The following is a 16,206-nucleotide window of genomic DNA, read 5'->3' as shown; positions in this document are numbered from 1 at the left end:
CCTGGAATAAGGATTCTCCTGTAACCATGTTGGTACCATATTGACTAGAGAGCGCTCTGCAGCGTTTCCTGTTTTCAGTAAAGTGTGATACATGGATGATGGGTAATAAGCTATCGACTACCGCTTCCTGAAATTCAGATACCATACGGAAACTATCACGGTGAGGCTTCTGAGGGGAGAGTACTTGTGTGAGGTTTCTGTTACCTCCAAGTCAGTCAACCACCTTGAATGTTCCCTCCCAACTATCGCAAGGACAACTAAATTTGAACCCATTACCGTGTGTGCGTTTGATGCAAAAGAGCGAGACTTAGTTACATCTACATGATAAATACTGGATTGAGCATTACACAAATAGTTGCGTCCGGATATGTAACCCCTGAGCACAAACGAAAACAATCGTATACTCTTGTAAACAATAATAAACCGACTACCTAACTCCAGGTTAAGTAATGGATTACTTGAGAAATTATAAATTACATGTACCAACATTTTCAAATTCTATCCAAGAATAATACCAATGTACATCGTCTTAATTGCAATACTTTTATGAACAATATACCATTCCAAAGGAAAGTATAAGCTGAATTAAGTCGGACTCTGCGACCCGGAATTACTGATAGACATTCCAACCTTAGATCTCATCTCCACACGTCAATGCAGTGAAGATCGATTGGGAGTTAAAGCAATGTAGCGAGTTGCCGAGTATAGTTCTGTTGCCATTTTACCCTCAACACATCGGGCTGTATGTTTCCACGTCAACTAGTAAACCATGGTGAGTTGACAACTTTACAAACCCTCTGAAGTTACTTCGATTCTTGCTGTGTAGTTCAACTGGCTTATGCACTGTCATTAATGAACATCATTTTCTTCTTCCTTTTTATGTATTTGGTTAGAGTTCGTTGTCAGAGTTCCTGTAGCTGGTGCAGGACAATGTAGCAGGGTGTGTGTGTGTGCCTATCAGCACCAAGAGTGGATAGACCCTCAATGTTCGTGTCTGCAAGCAAGAAGTTGGATGTCTTGTCCTGTTTGTTGCTGGATGAATCTAGTTCGATTACCCTCTGAATGTTCCGGGACTTAAAAGTAACGGGAATGATTTACATATTTTGGAGTACTTCACCAACCGCTTTATATACCTACATGCAAAGTCGGTACCACGGAACCCGCGAACTATGTCGAAAAATGTACCACAATAATTGAGTGTACGGCATTCAGATTGCCTGAGTTGTCTTCAAATTAGCTGGAAGAGTAAGACATGATGTTTTAAATGAAAATATTCATTGCTAAAGAAGAAATATTCTTCTTCAGGGCTCACACCAGAATGTTCTTCCAAACATCAATGTACAGTTTCCTCAGTTAGATACTGTGAAGCATAAAGCACTGCTATAAGTCCACATAGGGTTGGAATATAAGAGTTCAGAGCTGAATGGGATTGAAGCCTACCCTAACAAGGGTAGATTAAAGAAGCGTGAGACTGAACGGTATCGAACACTTTTCCCTTATCCTTTCTCCTAACTGTCCAAGTGGATACTTAAAAAGGCTCTCTCTAGTCCACCCTTTTTCGGTAGGTTAATGGCAGTCTTTGAATAAGGTTTCCTTCATGGGCTGGTGATAATTAAATGACAGGTTCAGGAAGGGGGAGGGGGGAAATAAGTACACAGCTATGACCTCAACGGGTATTTACCAAAACAGTATCAAACAAAAAAAAAAGAGTAAGTCCGATGCATCTTGTTTTCTAAGACTTAAGAGCGTCACATGAAAGTGAGCTACATAAAAGTAAAGCAAATCATTCTATGTTTCTATCGTCATTTCCCTAGTTTTCTTTTCATCCAGGGAATATATTTACCGCATACTTCGTACGCTACCTTTAGCTCTAAGTGTCACCATCAACAGTTTAAGTATGAATCACATTTCTGCAGACGCTGAATGTATCAACCCTCTCATGGTTTACTTGATGACACCTGCACCCCCAAGATTTTTGTATAAATATACAGATTTCTTTAACATAATTTTTTCCCTCGCAATCATCTGAATATATCAATAAATAGCCTTAGTGTACTGTGGTTATGTCATTTTTTTCCCCAAAGGATAGTCCATTTTCACTCAAATACAAGAAAGCGTGTTCCTATTTCCAGAATGAGTACTCAGCTACTGCCCGCCTGGCTTGGGCTGCGGCCCACAGAAGAATGGAATCTCCACTGGTCAATGACTACAAGAAACCGTTCATCATACGTCGACTTGTGGAGACTTTCCTCGGTGGTTTACGACTCTTTGCCTCAGAAGATGCTCCCTTTTACGTATATGTCCTCCAGGTAAGATCTTCCATCCATCTCTTGGAATATATACGCTCTCTCTCTCTCTCCTTCAGCAGCTAAGTGTAATTTTCACACAGCTTTCCTTCTCCTACCTGTGTCTGCAGATGGGTTACTCTACGTGAGAGTGAGAGACTTCGAGAAATTCTGGTCTTTATTCGTTTTACTTCAATGGGTGACAGCTTGAATCACATCCCTTAACATTTGAACTTCATCGTGAGAATGATTGCCTCGTTGAAAGGCTTTGTGGATTTATACTTTGTACAAAGTGGTATGGGGGGGGGGGGGGGGATATTAAGCACTTGCGTGGCACACTATATACATCTATAGTAATTTCTGTATTCACTTTGTAAGACCATGCAGGGTTCCCACAGGTTAGGGCAAATCTGGGATTATTTTTTTTTATTTTTCCAAGCTCTGGAAAAAAGCCAATGAATTTTACAGTCAGTTGAATTCGGTAAAAGTAAGGGAATTTTCACATTCATAAACAAGCACAAAGGTAGATAAGAACAATATGTACAATGTATAACGATTAAGGCAGCTTGTGTGTTCATTATATGAGTGCAACATGTCCACAAGATAAAGTCTTTCGAACTGATAGAGTATTGCAATTATTTTCTTTTCTATAATACTGATATCAAATTCTTTATGCAGAGTAGAAAACAAGTTTGATCCATTTTGGTTTAAGGATGAAGGACTTTTCAAATGGGAAAGGATTGACTGAATCAGAATTCAGAGCTCAATGCATCAAACGTATTTATAAACAATTGAGCTGACAAGTACTGGGATCCATTTCCAAGTCAATTCTGTCTTACCAGAGAAAGGGTAAGCCTGTAGCACGTCAGTCGCAAGCCTCCTATTCGGTCCTCACTCATTCATGTCCACATGACTCTGTTTTCCTCAACATCCTCCAGTAACTTCCATCTTCTCTCAAGCAAGCCCTTTGATGCCCTCAGTCCATGGCAATCTACATTGTCCTGCTGGATTCAGTTCAATACTAGGAATATCGTGTCATTCATTCTTAGTACATGGCCACACTACCTTGCTTCACTTCCTGAATTACTTCAAATACAGAGATAACATTCCTTGGCATTCCTCATCTTATCCATCCTTGTAACTTCCCCAATTAGTCCCAGTGTTCTCATTTCAGCAGTGTGGATCTGTGAATTCATTTTCGTTCGTGACTGACCTTGCTCCTGATCCATACATTAATATGAGTCTCAGAATAGTGGTACATATGACACTAACACAGGTTCAGCATCCCTTATCCGAAAATCCGAAACTTTTTGAGTGGCAGCATGACATTACAAGTGGGAAAATTCCACACCTGACCTCACTTGCCCGTGCTGGGCTCTTGACGCTCTGTTGACGCCCAGTGTTACACAAATCACCTGTCCTCGCCAGACTCTGTGTTTTTTGCTTATCATCTGCTCTTTGTGAAGTGTAAGAAAATGATTGCTTATCAGTAGCATATAGATTCAAGAGTCAGGAATGAAGGTGATGCTAAACAGCCAAAGATTGTCCACTTGGGCGGCTGACGTTGTGACACCTTAGCTTTCTGATAGTTCAGTGTTACACAAACTTTGTTTCATCCGCAAAATTACTTAAAAAAAAAAAAATTATACATTACCTTCAGGCTATGAGTATAAGTTGTATAAACATGAACAGATTTTGTTTTTAGACCTGGGTCCCATCCCCAAGAAGTCTCATTATCTATCAACCATCATAACAAGTGTGGAAAACAGGATGGTATGGAAACAAACGAACCAGAGCTGAGACATACCTCAACGGTTTGTCACATGCCTGTAGTTACCTTGGCGTCGACCGTTTAGATATAGTGTGAAAGCTTACCTAGAGGAAGGTTTAAGAACAACGTTAACACAAGGTTTGGGCTCATCTACTGGTCATGTCAGGCAGCGGAGATCGCTGTGAACGGGTGGAGGCAGCATGACAAGCTATTCAATCAGAGAGCGAAACGCCAAGTCGTCCGACCGGGTGACCATCACTTGCTGGAATCAGTATCTTCCGAGGAAGACCTTTGAACAGTCGAAACGTTGAGGTATGTTTCCATGCCATCTTGTTTTTCACATATCTCATGTATATGCATATTCCAAAATCCGTAAAGTTCCAAAATCCGAAATACTTCTGGTCCTGGCATTTCAGATAAGGGATACTCAACCTGCATCCCAATTATCGTTCTGGATACATTCCTGGAAAATGGAGCACCAAGCAAAACAGCTCCTTATGGGGGTCATTAAACCATCTTATATATGGAGATGTGTCCCTGATAACTATTTTTTTTTACTTATAAGTTATAAACAATATTGTATATAAAGGTAACAAGGAGGCAAGAGGCAATGGATACTGTACAGCTCTGCTCTGGCTGAAGTTATACCATCTCAGCGTTGTTGAAATTATAAATTACGTGGTGATGATGGAGATGGTAGTGTGGTGATGCATCTATCGTTTTTGTTGGTAACAGTGGCCATAGCAATGCCAGACGCCATTACACTGCTGTCTACTCACAGACCTGACTGTAAGTATAAATGAGCAACTATGTATCTCTTCAACATTAAGTTGCATAACTTTTTGAAACAGGTAACGGTAAAGCAGAAAGGTGTGGCAACATACACCAAGTATGCAAACGAGCGCTTCTCACAAGTTTGATGGTCAACCCACCGATACACCTGCCACTTATCCTAACTTCGCAGAGCGTACATTCCATTCTTTTTTCTTCTTTTTTTCTAACATACTGGTTCTTGAACGAGTCACCTTCGTTTCTGTTAACTTTTCTTTTTTTTTAAGATAAAAGCTTTTATCTTGTCTGTATTAATAATGATTTTAACCACTGACGTAGCCAATTTGAAAGCATCATTGACATCGACCCGACACTCATGAGCTTCCAACCACCTCAGTACTTTGTAATTTTACGTCCAAGGAGAGGCTTTTCCAATTCACTTCAGATGCACTACCAGCACTAGTACTTGCAGGCCATCTTCCAGATATGATGGATGAAAAATGGTCATGATAATATGAAGATCGGCGAGTCAGCAAGACTGTGTGCGTAATGTGAGTTCAGCAGAGTTTGAACTGTACTAATAAGGACAAGCACCCGGTGCTGACTGAATGTGAGTACAAGTTGAGTATCACTTATCCGAAGTGCCTGGGACCAGAGTTTCGGATTTGGGAATTGCACATATATATGGAACTTTATGTATATATTTTGGAACTTTACGGATTTTGGAATATGCATATACATGAGATATGTGAAAAACAAGATGGCATGGAAACATACCTCAACGTTTCGACTGTTCAAAGATCTTCCTCGGAAGATACTGATTCCAGCAATGGTATGGAAACAAATGGGTTTGGGTTGAGACATACCTCAACATTTCGACCGTTCAAAGGTCTCCCCCGGGAGATAAATGACTCCAGTATGCGGCGGGACTGTGTTCCCCAGCAAGTGATGATAACCCGGTGGGACGCCTTGGCATTTCGCTCTCTGACTGAATCGCTTGTCCTGCTACCTTCACCCCTTCACAGCAATGTCCGCTGCCTCACGTGACCAGCATATGAACCCAGACCTTGTGTGAACGTTGTTCTTCATCCCTTAATCGACATGAGCTCTCACACTATTACTAAACGGTCGACGCCAATGCAACTACAGCAGGGTGTCACAACGTCACCCGCTCTACTGAACAATCTGTGGCTGTTTAGCATCACCTCCATTCCTGACTCTTGAATCTATATGCTACTGAGAAGCAATCAATTTCTTACACTTATTCACAAAGAGCAGATGATAAGCAAAAAACACAGTGAGTAATGCACGTAGGTCTGGCGGTGACAATGATTTGTAACAAACTGGGTGCCAACAGAGCGTCTGAGCCCAGCATGAGCAAGTGAGGTCAGGTGTGGAATTATCCCACTTGTAATATGTCGCCGCTCAAAACTTTTGGATTTTGGGAGCATTTCGGATTAGGGGTGCTCAACCTGTATAGATTTTTTTTCATATTCTGCCTTTAAATACCATGCAGCAAGAAGGTAGAGGAAGTAAAGGATATATTCTAAGTATAACTGGAGAGAGTTAATAGCATGGACCCAGAAGAAAGGTTCATTGTAGTGGATGACATTAATGGATGCATATGACATAAAAGAAAAGGCAGTGATTGACAGGTGTGATGTTCAAGGAAGAGAGGATGTTAAGAAACATAGGGAGTTTATGCATTAATGGGTCTCAAGTGCTGGAAATATGCATTTTCAGCAAGCAAATGATATCCATGGCAGAGAAAACAGGTTAGGAATGAATATGAGTGGCCTATTTTGGTTAAGGAAGAATATATGCCTAAATCAGTTTCTTCAATTATATCATATAGATGTGTTATCAGCTTTATATTTTCTCTTGACTGTATATATTGTATAAAATGGCAGTTTCATCAATTTTGACAACATATGGTGTTGAATTTTCTCTGGTGGTTAATTTGTGGGAAGAATAGGAATAAACATTTAGTTTTATGAAAACCTTTACAGTATGTGAGTTTTTTCTGTCTTGTACTGTAATGATGAAATTCTCCTCGTGAAGAGAAGGAAGAGTACATTCTATTACATGAATAAGTGACTTTCATATTACGTAATCAACATGTTTACTTTTCAGATCATCGTGTTTTCTGTGATACCCTTACTGACAATACTATTTGTGACACTGGAACACAATGGAATGATTACATTGTCTCAAGCAGTATTTGCCAGTGCCGTGTTGGCTTTCTTATATTCCTTGGCTGTGCACCTTGTTGCATACTTTCTTCGCACCCAGAAATCCAAGACGGGAGAAATTGAACAGGTAACATTGCAAGCTCATTCATTTTTGTTTGTGTCAGCAAATGAGCTGGAAGAACTGGTTACCTCAGCTTTCCTACGTCAAAATTTGGTGGACTTTAGAAAAAGCAGGGAATAAATGTGATCAGTTAGGGTGAAAGGATTTTTCCCGCTAAGGCCAAGTAATGTTCCTAACACTGCCTTAAGTGGCAAATGATGAATATTCATGAGAGAAAAGAAGTTAACAGTTGTGATAAGGCTTTTAGCTAAGAACATAAGAAAATGTCATAAGGAAGCAAAATGTTTTCAAAAATCCTCAAAAAGTATAGTCAAAATGTCTCATTATTTTTTGTGGATTACATACCACATTTCGTGGCACGTAAAATGCTGTGGTGTATTAGACATACCTATAAACTGATGCCAATGTTTTTGAAAAAATCAATGACCATATTTAAGGTTTAATGTTTCTTTAGTTAACATACATGGAACATAAAACATTATTTCTATGTAAGTGAATTAAATTTCAAGTAAATCGAGTAAATGTCATGTTATTTACACAAAACTAAAACGTGAACCAAAGCATGTCTTCATTCTTAAAAAAAAAGCAAAAAACATTTATCACCAGTATATAAAAACTCTACACATACTTTTCTGATCATGATTTTTAATCAAATAAATATTCAGTCTTGTATATCATATATTAAGAAAATTTTTTTTATCCAATGAATATTCAGTCTTGTATATTATATATTGAAACAAATAATAACAAAAAGGAAATTCCATGGGCTTTTATTCATCTCTAAATCCAGAAAACATATTTCTCTCATGTTCATTCTCATGATGACTGCTTTGAATGAATGACTTATCAATATCCAAAGTTGCTAGAGCATCCTATGTAGCATCAAGAGCATTTCATGGTCTGTGTGCAATTAACAATCTAGTGACAACGCCACTGTATGAAATAAGTTATGGAGGATCATTGACAAAGTACTGGTTCACTAAATATAGAGGTTGAGATCCAGTATGACATATGATAACACTTGAAATTCATGCTAATACCATTGTTATAGTCATTTTAGACCTAATCTTCATTGTATTAAATGCAGGCTGACTTTTGAAACACATATTTTACATAAAAGTGCATCTCATATACAGCAAAATAAGATAATTTCTTGTAACAGCCTGAGATTAAGCACTACTGAATGTTTTTTTTTTTTTTTTGCCTTTTCAATTTAGGACAAAAGGTATCAACTTTAATGAACCAGTTTTTCCAATTAAATGACAGAACAAAAGGTACCAACTTTGATAAACCAATATTTTAGTGAAATAATCTTCTAAACATATCTTGCAGGTGAACTTAGCATCAGATGAGGAAGTACTTCAGTTTGATTCTCCTCTGGGTCCAAAGACATGGGCATTCCTTATAAGAGAAAAGAAACTGAAAGGAGGCATTATCATTAACTCCCTTCTGGTTGGAGTCCTTGGTGGTGGAATTGTGTATTATGTCAGACCTTCCACTACATATCACTTGAATGTGGTAAGTAAGTCGGATTATCCTTGTGCATTGAACCCTCAGCAGATTCCTAGTGTTGTAGTTTCAACCACTTAATGCTAATCAGATATACTGAGTAAACTGTGGAAGCAGTTTATCTCATAACATTTCTCTTATGATATACTGAGTAAACTGTGGAAGCAGTTTATCTCATAACATTTCTCTTATGAACCAGCACTCTAGAAGAAAAATCATTTTGTAAATCATGAGAAAAATGTTGGGATGCAGCAATATTGAGAGCCTGATGTGCTCAGTGAAGTTATTTGATGGATTAGTTAGCTTGAACGCTTCATTTTTTCATTCAGTACTCTTTTAAGTTTTTGAGTCCTTGTGAGCACAGTTATATATATGGCTCGGTGGATTATTGAGTTGCCCTTTTTGTTAAATTGTCCATTTTACTTGTCATTCTAGTTTAAAACTGCTATAGCTTGACAGCCTGTTGACACATCATCTCTCTCTCTCTCTCTCTCTCTCTCTCTCTCTCTCTCTCTCACTGCTTAACAGTTAACATAGTTAGCTTGATGACACCTTGAGCAAATTGACCTGAAGGCATTTTGAATTTCATTGACTCTTAATTATGATTCCCCACCCTCAAATGGAACACACCTGAGCCAACAAGGAAAATCCCTCACATGGTTCCTTCCTTTGTTCTTGTTTATAATGACTGCACAGAATTAGCACCAATTAGCTACCTTTTATAACATGCAGGAAGTGTATGGGTAGTATTCTGAATCTTAACGTATGTACATATTAAATGGGTGCAGTAAGAAAAGTATTTCAGAATTATTCATATGTAGTTTACCAAACCCTGGTAAAACAAGTTATTGCATTTTCAGCCATGGGATGTATCTCTGAGCTTTACCATTTTGGGCATCTTCACTGCGGGTGTTGGTGTATGGCCACTGATTGGAGGCAGCCCACCAGAACCTGCAACTTTCCATCCTCTCTCCTGGGACCTCTCTGCTCTCTCACGACCCTCTCACATGCTTACATGTGTCCTTGTACATCTTATTTCAGAGTAAGTAAAAAGTACAGAGTGCTTGTAAAGTTTGTCTTTTTGGGGATTATCTTGTTGAAGTACTATGGTGTTTTGAGAAGATTGTGCATGATGAACTGTATTTTGTAGTGATATTTATAAGTGCACCAGTAGACAAAGAGGTCAAAACAAATGGTTAAGGAAAATTGAGCATGAAGAGGTAGGAAATGTGGTAAAAAGATGTGTAGAGTATACCAAGCAGTGGTGGAAATGTTAAAGGTTAGGGTGAGGTGGAACACAAGCATTTTTGTGCAATAGATATATGGGTCTTGAATGAGCACATTGTGCCAAAGGCACCAGTCAGCTGCTTTGATTGTGACTATTTATGAATACAAAGGTGTTGGGTTTGAGTAGATACAAAGGTGTAAGGGATGAATGCTCACTCTGTCCATGTCTCTTTGTCTCAATAGGTTAAACAGTGAATAGCCAGACATGTCTATTTTTTATTTAGTAGGTTTGCATTATACTTACAGGTACACTTTTAGATTTACTGATTCTGTTTCCTCCCATATGTGAGGCTTTTAGGTTTAGAACCTGATTTCGTGCCTGTCTTCTACCATGCATATATTTAATCAAGTATTTTTAACTTCTTTTGAGACAGTACAATTCATCATTTTAATCTTTTATGATAGTCCTGGCATTTCAGTTGTTTAATTTTACGTGTAAAGTGTTTATGAATTCTTTCTAACTTGTTTGTTTCCACTTCCTTAGCCAGTGATCATACATTGCAGCAGTATCGAGTTTTCCTTCTAATTATATATACACTAAACATTTTCAGTATAAGTTTTATATCTCTAGTAATGAAAGTTCTCATCTGTTTTAGTTTCCTGCTATAACTAATGAAGTATATACTGATTACATGTTGCTTTTATATTTGATTATGTTTAACTTGTGCCACACCACTGTCAAAACTCTTTTTTAGGCACACCAACTGAAGCATTTAGTATTTTTGTGTTTTTGTCACAAACAGAATTATTTATGGTTTTACATCAGAAATATCTGTTATCTTGTGACACAGCAACAAAAATAATAATGTAACATGATTGCACAGATCTTGTACAGGCATCCTTGACATACCCATATTACCAATATAAGGAAGAAACTAAATCTGTTTCAAAACAATGTATGGGATACCACAACAAGTATTAATGGCTATATAATTTGCCTTGGGGGCAGAAGTGGCCATTTCGAGATTTGGTCCTCATGGAGTTTAAGAGGACCTCATATGAGGTCAACCATCTTCCAAGGGATAAGATGATGTTTGATGAGGAGCTTAAGTATGGATTTTTTTTTAACTGTTGCAGAAGAATTTCTACACATCTTTTCAAACTATTTCCTTGCCTAGTTTCTTGGTGTAGCCAAGGATTAGTACATTAATTTTTTCATTAAAAATATCCAGGTAAATCAGTTTGTAATCCTGTCTTCCCTCTTCTTTTTCTTCCTATGTAGATGTTCAGTGATTGCTACCCTTTCTTTATAACTCATCTCCTTTTTATTTTAGGTAAAATTTTTGGAGCTTTCTTTTGGACCTTTTTCAGATAAAATTTGTTTTTTTTAACGTAGTTACTAAAGTGTGTGATGCATGGTCAAGTTTGTGCTCAATGTATGCTATAAATATGTTCCTGAATGTTTTCATGTCAACATACTCAAGGACAATTTTGATATTGTTGTTTCACTTAAGATTAGTAAATATCTAACACACTGTACTACTATAATTTTCATGAAATCTATTATAACTCTTTTTGCAGTTATTATCCGGAAGTACCTTGGCTTTTACCACTGGATGGCTTTTGTCACATGGTTTTTGCTGTGTGCTCAGTGCTTTGGCTTCTGGGAATCCTGCCACCTATTGATGCCTATCTCCTATGGCTACTAGAACAGTGGTTAGTTGTAGTTCTTGGTAAGTTACTCATTTGTAATGATGCATTAAAAGTTAGACAACACCTGTCAGTCTTACTTCAGAAGACAAGGAATGTGTCTGAAGCTATCAGTTCATGGGATTAATCAAACTTATTAGGTGGGACCTTTAGATTTGTTTTCAACTTTCAACAAGCAATTTACCCATCTTTTCATTTAACTTTTATGCCCAAACTCTGGATTATGCTCATTTTAATGGTCTACAAATACATCTGACATATCTATATTCATCTATATTTATTATCTATTTCAATATTTCAAGATCCCCAATGCAGGTACCTATTATTACTTCCTTCCATGGAGGATTTATCATCCAATGTGCTTTAGGGAGTCAGACAGGTGATTGATTGCAGTTTCTTTATGCAAAACTAATCATCCTTTAGCCTGAAGATCCTGTTCTTTCAGCAGAGACTATCACTAGTATGCCTGTCATGGCCATTTTTAAAGACCAGACTGAAGTCAGATCAGCACTTCTGAGTGGTGGAGAACAGTCCGTTGTTGGTAAAGTTTAAATTTCATCTGCTCATTCTTCAACGGTCCAGTTATGTTTCAAATTCTTGGAATCTTTTATCATTAAAGCCTTCTGGATGGCTCACAGTCTTTCAGATGGCTGGCAGCATACACTGATTTTTTACAGTTCTTGACTACATATCCCCTTATTATTGTTTCACACTTGTGCCATTTGAGATTCACATCATAACTATGAGCACCTACTTATCTCTGATATGCATTATTGTGGATAAAATCTGATGATAATTTATTTCAATGCTACAAAGAGAAAATTGTCTTTGGCATCTGTTCTGGTGACTCTGCTGAAAAAAATTAGTTTAATCAATTCAGTTTATAATGATCAGGTGACTGAGAAGTTTGAAAAAACATACTGAAAACCCACAAAAGAGTAGAAAATGATAAAGCAGAATGAATACAGAGATGAAAGATATTGCTGAATAATCAGAATATTACAGAGGCACAAATTTAACCCACTTTGCTGTATGTCACTATGCTAAGGAAGCTCCAGGTACTTGAACCAGAGTGGGGTAGTTGTTTACAGTAACTGGTTTGGATACCTCAGAGCGAGATCATATCCTACATAGGACTCCAAGTGATAACAAGTAGTGGTGATGTGTAAAGGAGATGGAGTAACTATTTTGAAGGTTTGTTGAATGTGTTTGATGATAGAGTGGCAGATATAGGGTATTTTGGTCGAGGTGGTGTGCAAAGTGAGAGGGTTAGGGAGAATGATTTGGTAAACAGAGAAGAGGTAGTAAAAGCTTTGCGGAAGATGAAAGCCGGCAAGGCAGCAGGTTTGGATGGTATTGCAGTGGAATTTATTAAAAAAGGGGGTGACTGTATTGTTGACAGGTTGGTAAGGTTATTTAATGTATGTATGACTCATGGTGAGGTGCCTGAGGATTGGCAGAATGCTTGCATAGTGCCATTGTACAAAGGCAAAAGGGATAAGAGTGAGTGCACAAATTACAGAGGTATAAGTTTGTTGAGTATTCCTGGTAAATTATATGGGAGGGTATTGATTGAGAGGGTGAAGGCATGTGCAAAGCATCAGATTGGGGAAGAGCAGTATGGTTTCAGAAGTGGTAGAGGATGTGTGGATCAGGTGTTTGCTTTGAAAAATGTATGCAAGAAATACTTAGAACAGCAGGTGGATTTGTATGTAGCATTTATGGATCTGGAGAAGGCATATGACAGAGTTGAGAGAGATGCTCTGTGGTAGGCATTAAGAATATATGGTGTGGTAGGCAAGTTGTTAGAAGCAGTGAAAAGTTTTTATCGAGGATGTAAGGTATGTGTCTGTGTAGGAAGAGAGGAAAGTGATTGGTTCTCAGTGAATGTTGGTTTGCAACAGGGGTGCGTGATGTCTCCATGGTTGTTTAATTTGTTTATGGATGGGGTTGTTAGGGAGGTGAATGCAAGAGTTTTGGAGAGAGGAGCAAGTATGCAGTCTGTTGTGCGTAAGAGAGCTTGGGAAGTGAGTCAGTTGTTGTTCGCTGATGATACAGTGCTGGTGGCTGATTGAGGTGAGAAACTGCAGAAGCTGGTGACTGAGTTTGGTAAAGTGTGTGAAATAAGAAAGCTGAGAGTAAATGTGAATAAGAGCAAGGTTATTTGGTACAGTAGGGTTGAGGGACAAGTCAACTGGGAGGTAAGTTTGAATGGAGAAAAACTGGAAGAAGTGAAGTGTTTTAGATATCTGGGAGTGGATTTGGCAGCAGATGGAACCATGGAAGCGGAAGTGAATCATAGAGTGGGGGAGGCAGCGAATGTTCTGGGAGTGTTGAAGAATGTGTGGAAGTCGAGAACATTATTTCGGGAAGCAAAAATGGGTGTTTGAAGGAATAGTGGTTCCAACAATGTTATATGGTTGCGAAGCATGGGCTATTGATAGAGTTGTGCGGAGGAGGGTGGATGTGCTGGAAATGAGATGTTTGAGGACAATATATGGTGTGAGGTGGTTTATTCGAGTAAGTAATAACAGGGTAAGAGAGATGTGTGGTAATAAAAAGAACGTGGTTGAGAGAGCAGAAGAGGGTGTTTTGAAATGGTTTGGTCACATGGAAAGAATGAGTGAGGAAAGATTGACAAAGAGGATATGTGTGTCAGAGGTGGAGGGAACGAGGAGAAGAGGAAGACCAAATTGGAGGTGGAAAGATGGAGTGAAAAAGATTTTGAGTGACCGGGGCCTGAACGTGCAGGAGGGTGAAAGGCGTGCAAGGAATAGAGTGAATTGGAACGATGTGGTATACCAGGGTCGACGTGCTGTTGATGGATTGATCCAGGGCATTTGGAGAGTCTGGAGTAAACCATGGAAAGTTCTGTGGGGCCTGGATGTGGAAAGGGAGCTGTGGTTTCGGTACATTATACATGACAGCTAGAGACAGAGTGTAAACGAATGTGGCCTTTGTTGTCTTTTCCTAGCACTATCTCACGCACATGAGGGGGGGAGGGGGTTGTCATTTCATGTGTGGCGGGGTGGCGATGGGAATGAATAAGGGCAGACAGTATGAATTATGTACATGTGTATAAATGTATATGTCTGTATGTGTATATATATGTATACGTTGAGATGTATAGGTATGTATATGTGCGTGTGTGGACATGTATGTATATACATGTGTATGTGGGTGGGTTGGGCCATTCTTTCGTCTGTTTCCTTGCGCTACCTCGCTAACGCAGGAGATAGCGACAAAGTATAATAAATAAATAAATTCATTCATTATTCATAAATTGGAATTCTATTGTATGAATTGCACTGTAAATCAAGTCAGTTTTTTTCAGGTGGATCACCAATGTCTTCTACTCCACGACTTATTGGTCAAGTAATTATAGGAACCTTGACCCTCTTTATGGCAGCTGCTATGCCATCTTTTGCTGCTTTGATGATATTTGCAGCATGTCGAGGATTTGTTTTAAGTGTTGACTCAGGTATGTTGACATAGATGTTCATTTACATGATGACTGAGGAAACAGTGAACATGAGCAGACATATTTAGGAAAGATTTTATATTTTCACTCTGCCATGGCAATGACAAAAAGACTAATCGATGTATAGTTACAGCTTTATACAGTACCATATTTGTTGAGTTCTAATTTCTTCCTGTTATAAGATGATCTGAAAAGAAAAAGAAAAAACTAAGTCAGGGTTAAGTTCTAGTCTACACTACTATGATATGCATACTACCCAGGTGAAAGGTTTTTAGGGAAATTATCTACAGACATGATAAATTGCTTCATTGCACTAACAGTCACAGAACTGAGGACAAACTCGACGTTTTAATGGCTTTGGAATAACTGAAAGGTTCTTTTTCCATGCCATATAACATTACAATATAATTCCTAAATTTTTCATCTGTATGTAGGCACTTCTACAGCTTTCCTTTTATCTGCTTACCACTTGTTTTATCCTTCTTGCATTTTATGTTTCATCCAGATGTTTTTTAACTAAAAGTCAAGTTACAGAAGCTGACCAGCTTGGATCATTGTTTGAATACATTTTTACCAAGCAAATCAATTTTCTTTATGTGTTTGAAGGCATCCATAACTGTCTGCAAATTTATGGTCATTAACGTAAATCCCATATAACAATGGGTTTCAGTAATTTGTCTAGCAATAACCACTAGAACAACAGTCTTCTCAGAATGTATCCTTATTGCTAACAGAGGGTCATTGGTATTTTCTCTACCAAAATGTCTTATTATTGTTTAGAATTCTTTTAAGTCTCAACCATAAAACAGCATTGTTCTTCTGTTTCAGCATGGATGTTCTCATCACTGCTATCACACAAAGTTACGCTTTTAACAGGATTATCTGGCAAGTATGAAGAAACTCGCCCTCTGTCTGGGAAGCCCTCGTTACGTCGAATAACTTGCCAACGAGAATTAGCCTTGTTTGTTCCAATGTTGGTGGCAGTGGCAAGCATGAGTTTTGGTTCACAGCTGCCTCACCTTCGTTGGTATGAGCAGGTTATAAATATTACAAGGGACGACAATGCAACTATGACAGAGATACCACGAAGACCAGCACTGTTTCAGGTATGTTATACTTGACATAGTATAATTGTATTT

General features: G+C 38.4%; 1 protein-coding gene across 1 annotated transcript in view; it reads left to right on the top strand.

The window, feature by feature from the left end:
• The first annotated feature begins 612 nt into the window (after positions 1-612).
• The window catches only part of LOC139757492 (pecanex-like protein 4), a 36,299-nt gene continuing 20,705 nt past the window's right edge, over positions 613-16,206 (top strand). Inside the window, exons 1-8 of the mRNA XM_071678005.1 lie at positions 613-772; positions 2,133-2,309; positions 6,961-7,146; positions 8,473-8,658; positions 9,510-9,691; positions 11,458-11,609; positions 14,921-15,067; positions 15,896-16,173. Of these exons, the coding sequence (XP_071534106.1) occupies positions 770-772; positions 2,133-2,309; positions 6,961-7,146; positions 8,473-8,658; positions 9,510-9,691; positions 11,458-11,609; positions 14,921-15,067; positions 15,896-16,173 (1,311 nt within the window). The 5' untranslated portion in view covers positions 613-769. The remainder of the gene's footprint in view (positions 773-2,132; positions 2,310-6,960; positions 7,147-8,472; positions 8,659-9,509; positions 9,692-11,457; positions 11,610-14,920; positions 15,068-15,895; positions 16,174-16,206) is intronic.

The sequence above is a fragment of the Panulirus ornatus genome, chromosome 27 (genome assembly GCF_036320965.1).
Source record: "Panulirus ornatus isolate Po-2019 chromosome 27, ASM3632096v1, whole genome shotgun sequence".
Lineage (NCBI taxonomy): Eukaryota > Metazoa > Arthropoda > Malacostraca > Decapoda > Palinuridae > Panulirus > Panulirus ornatus.
The sequence above is the reverse complement of the archived record's forward strand: the minus strand, read 5'-3'. Positions and strand labels throughout refer to the sequence as shown.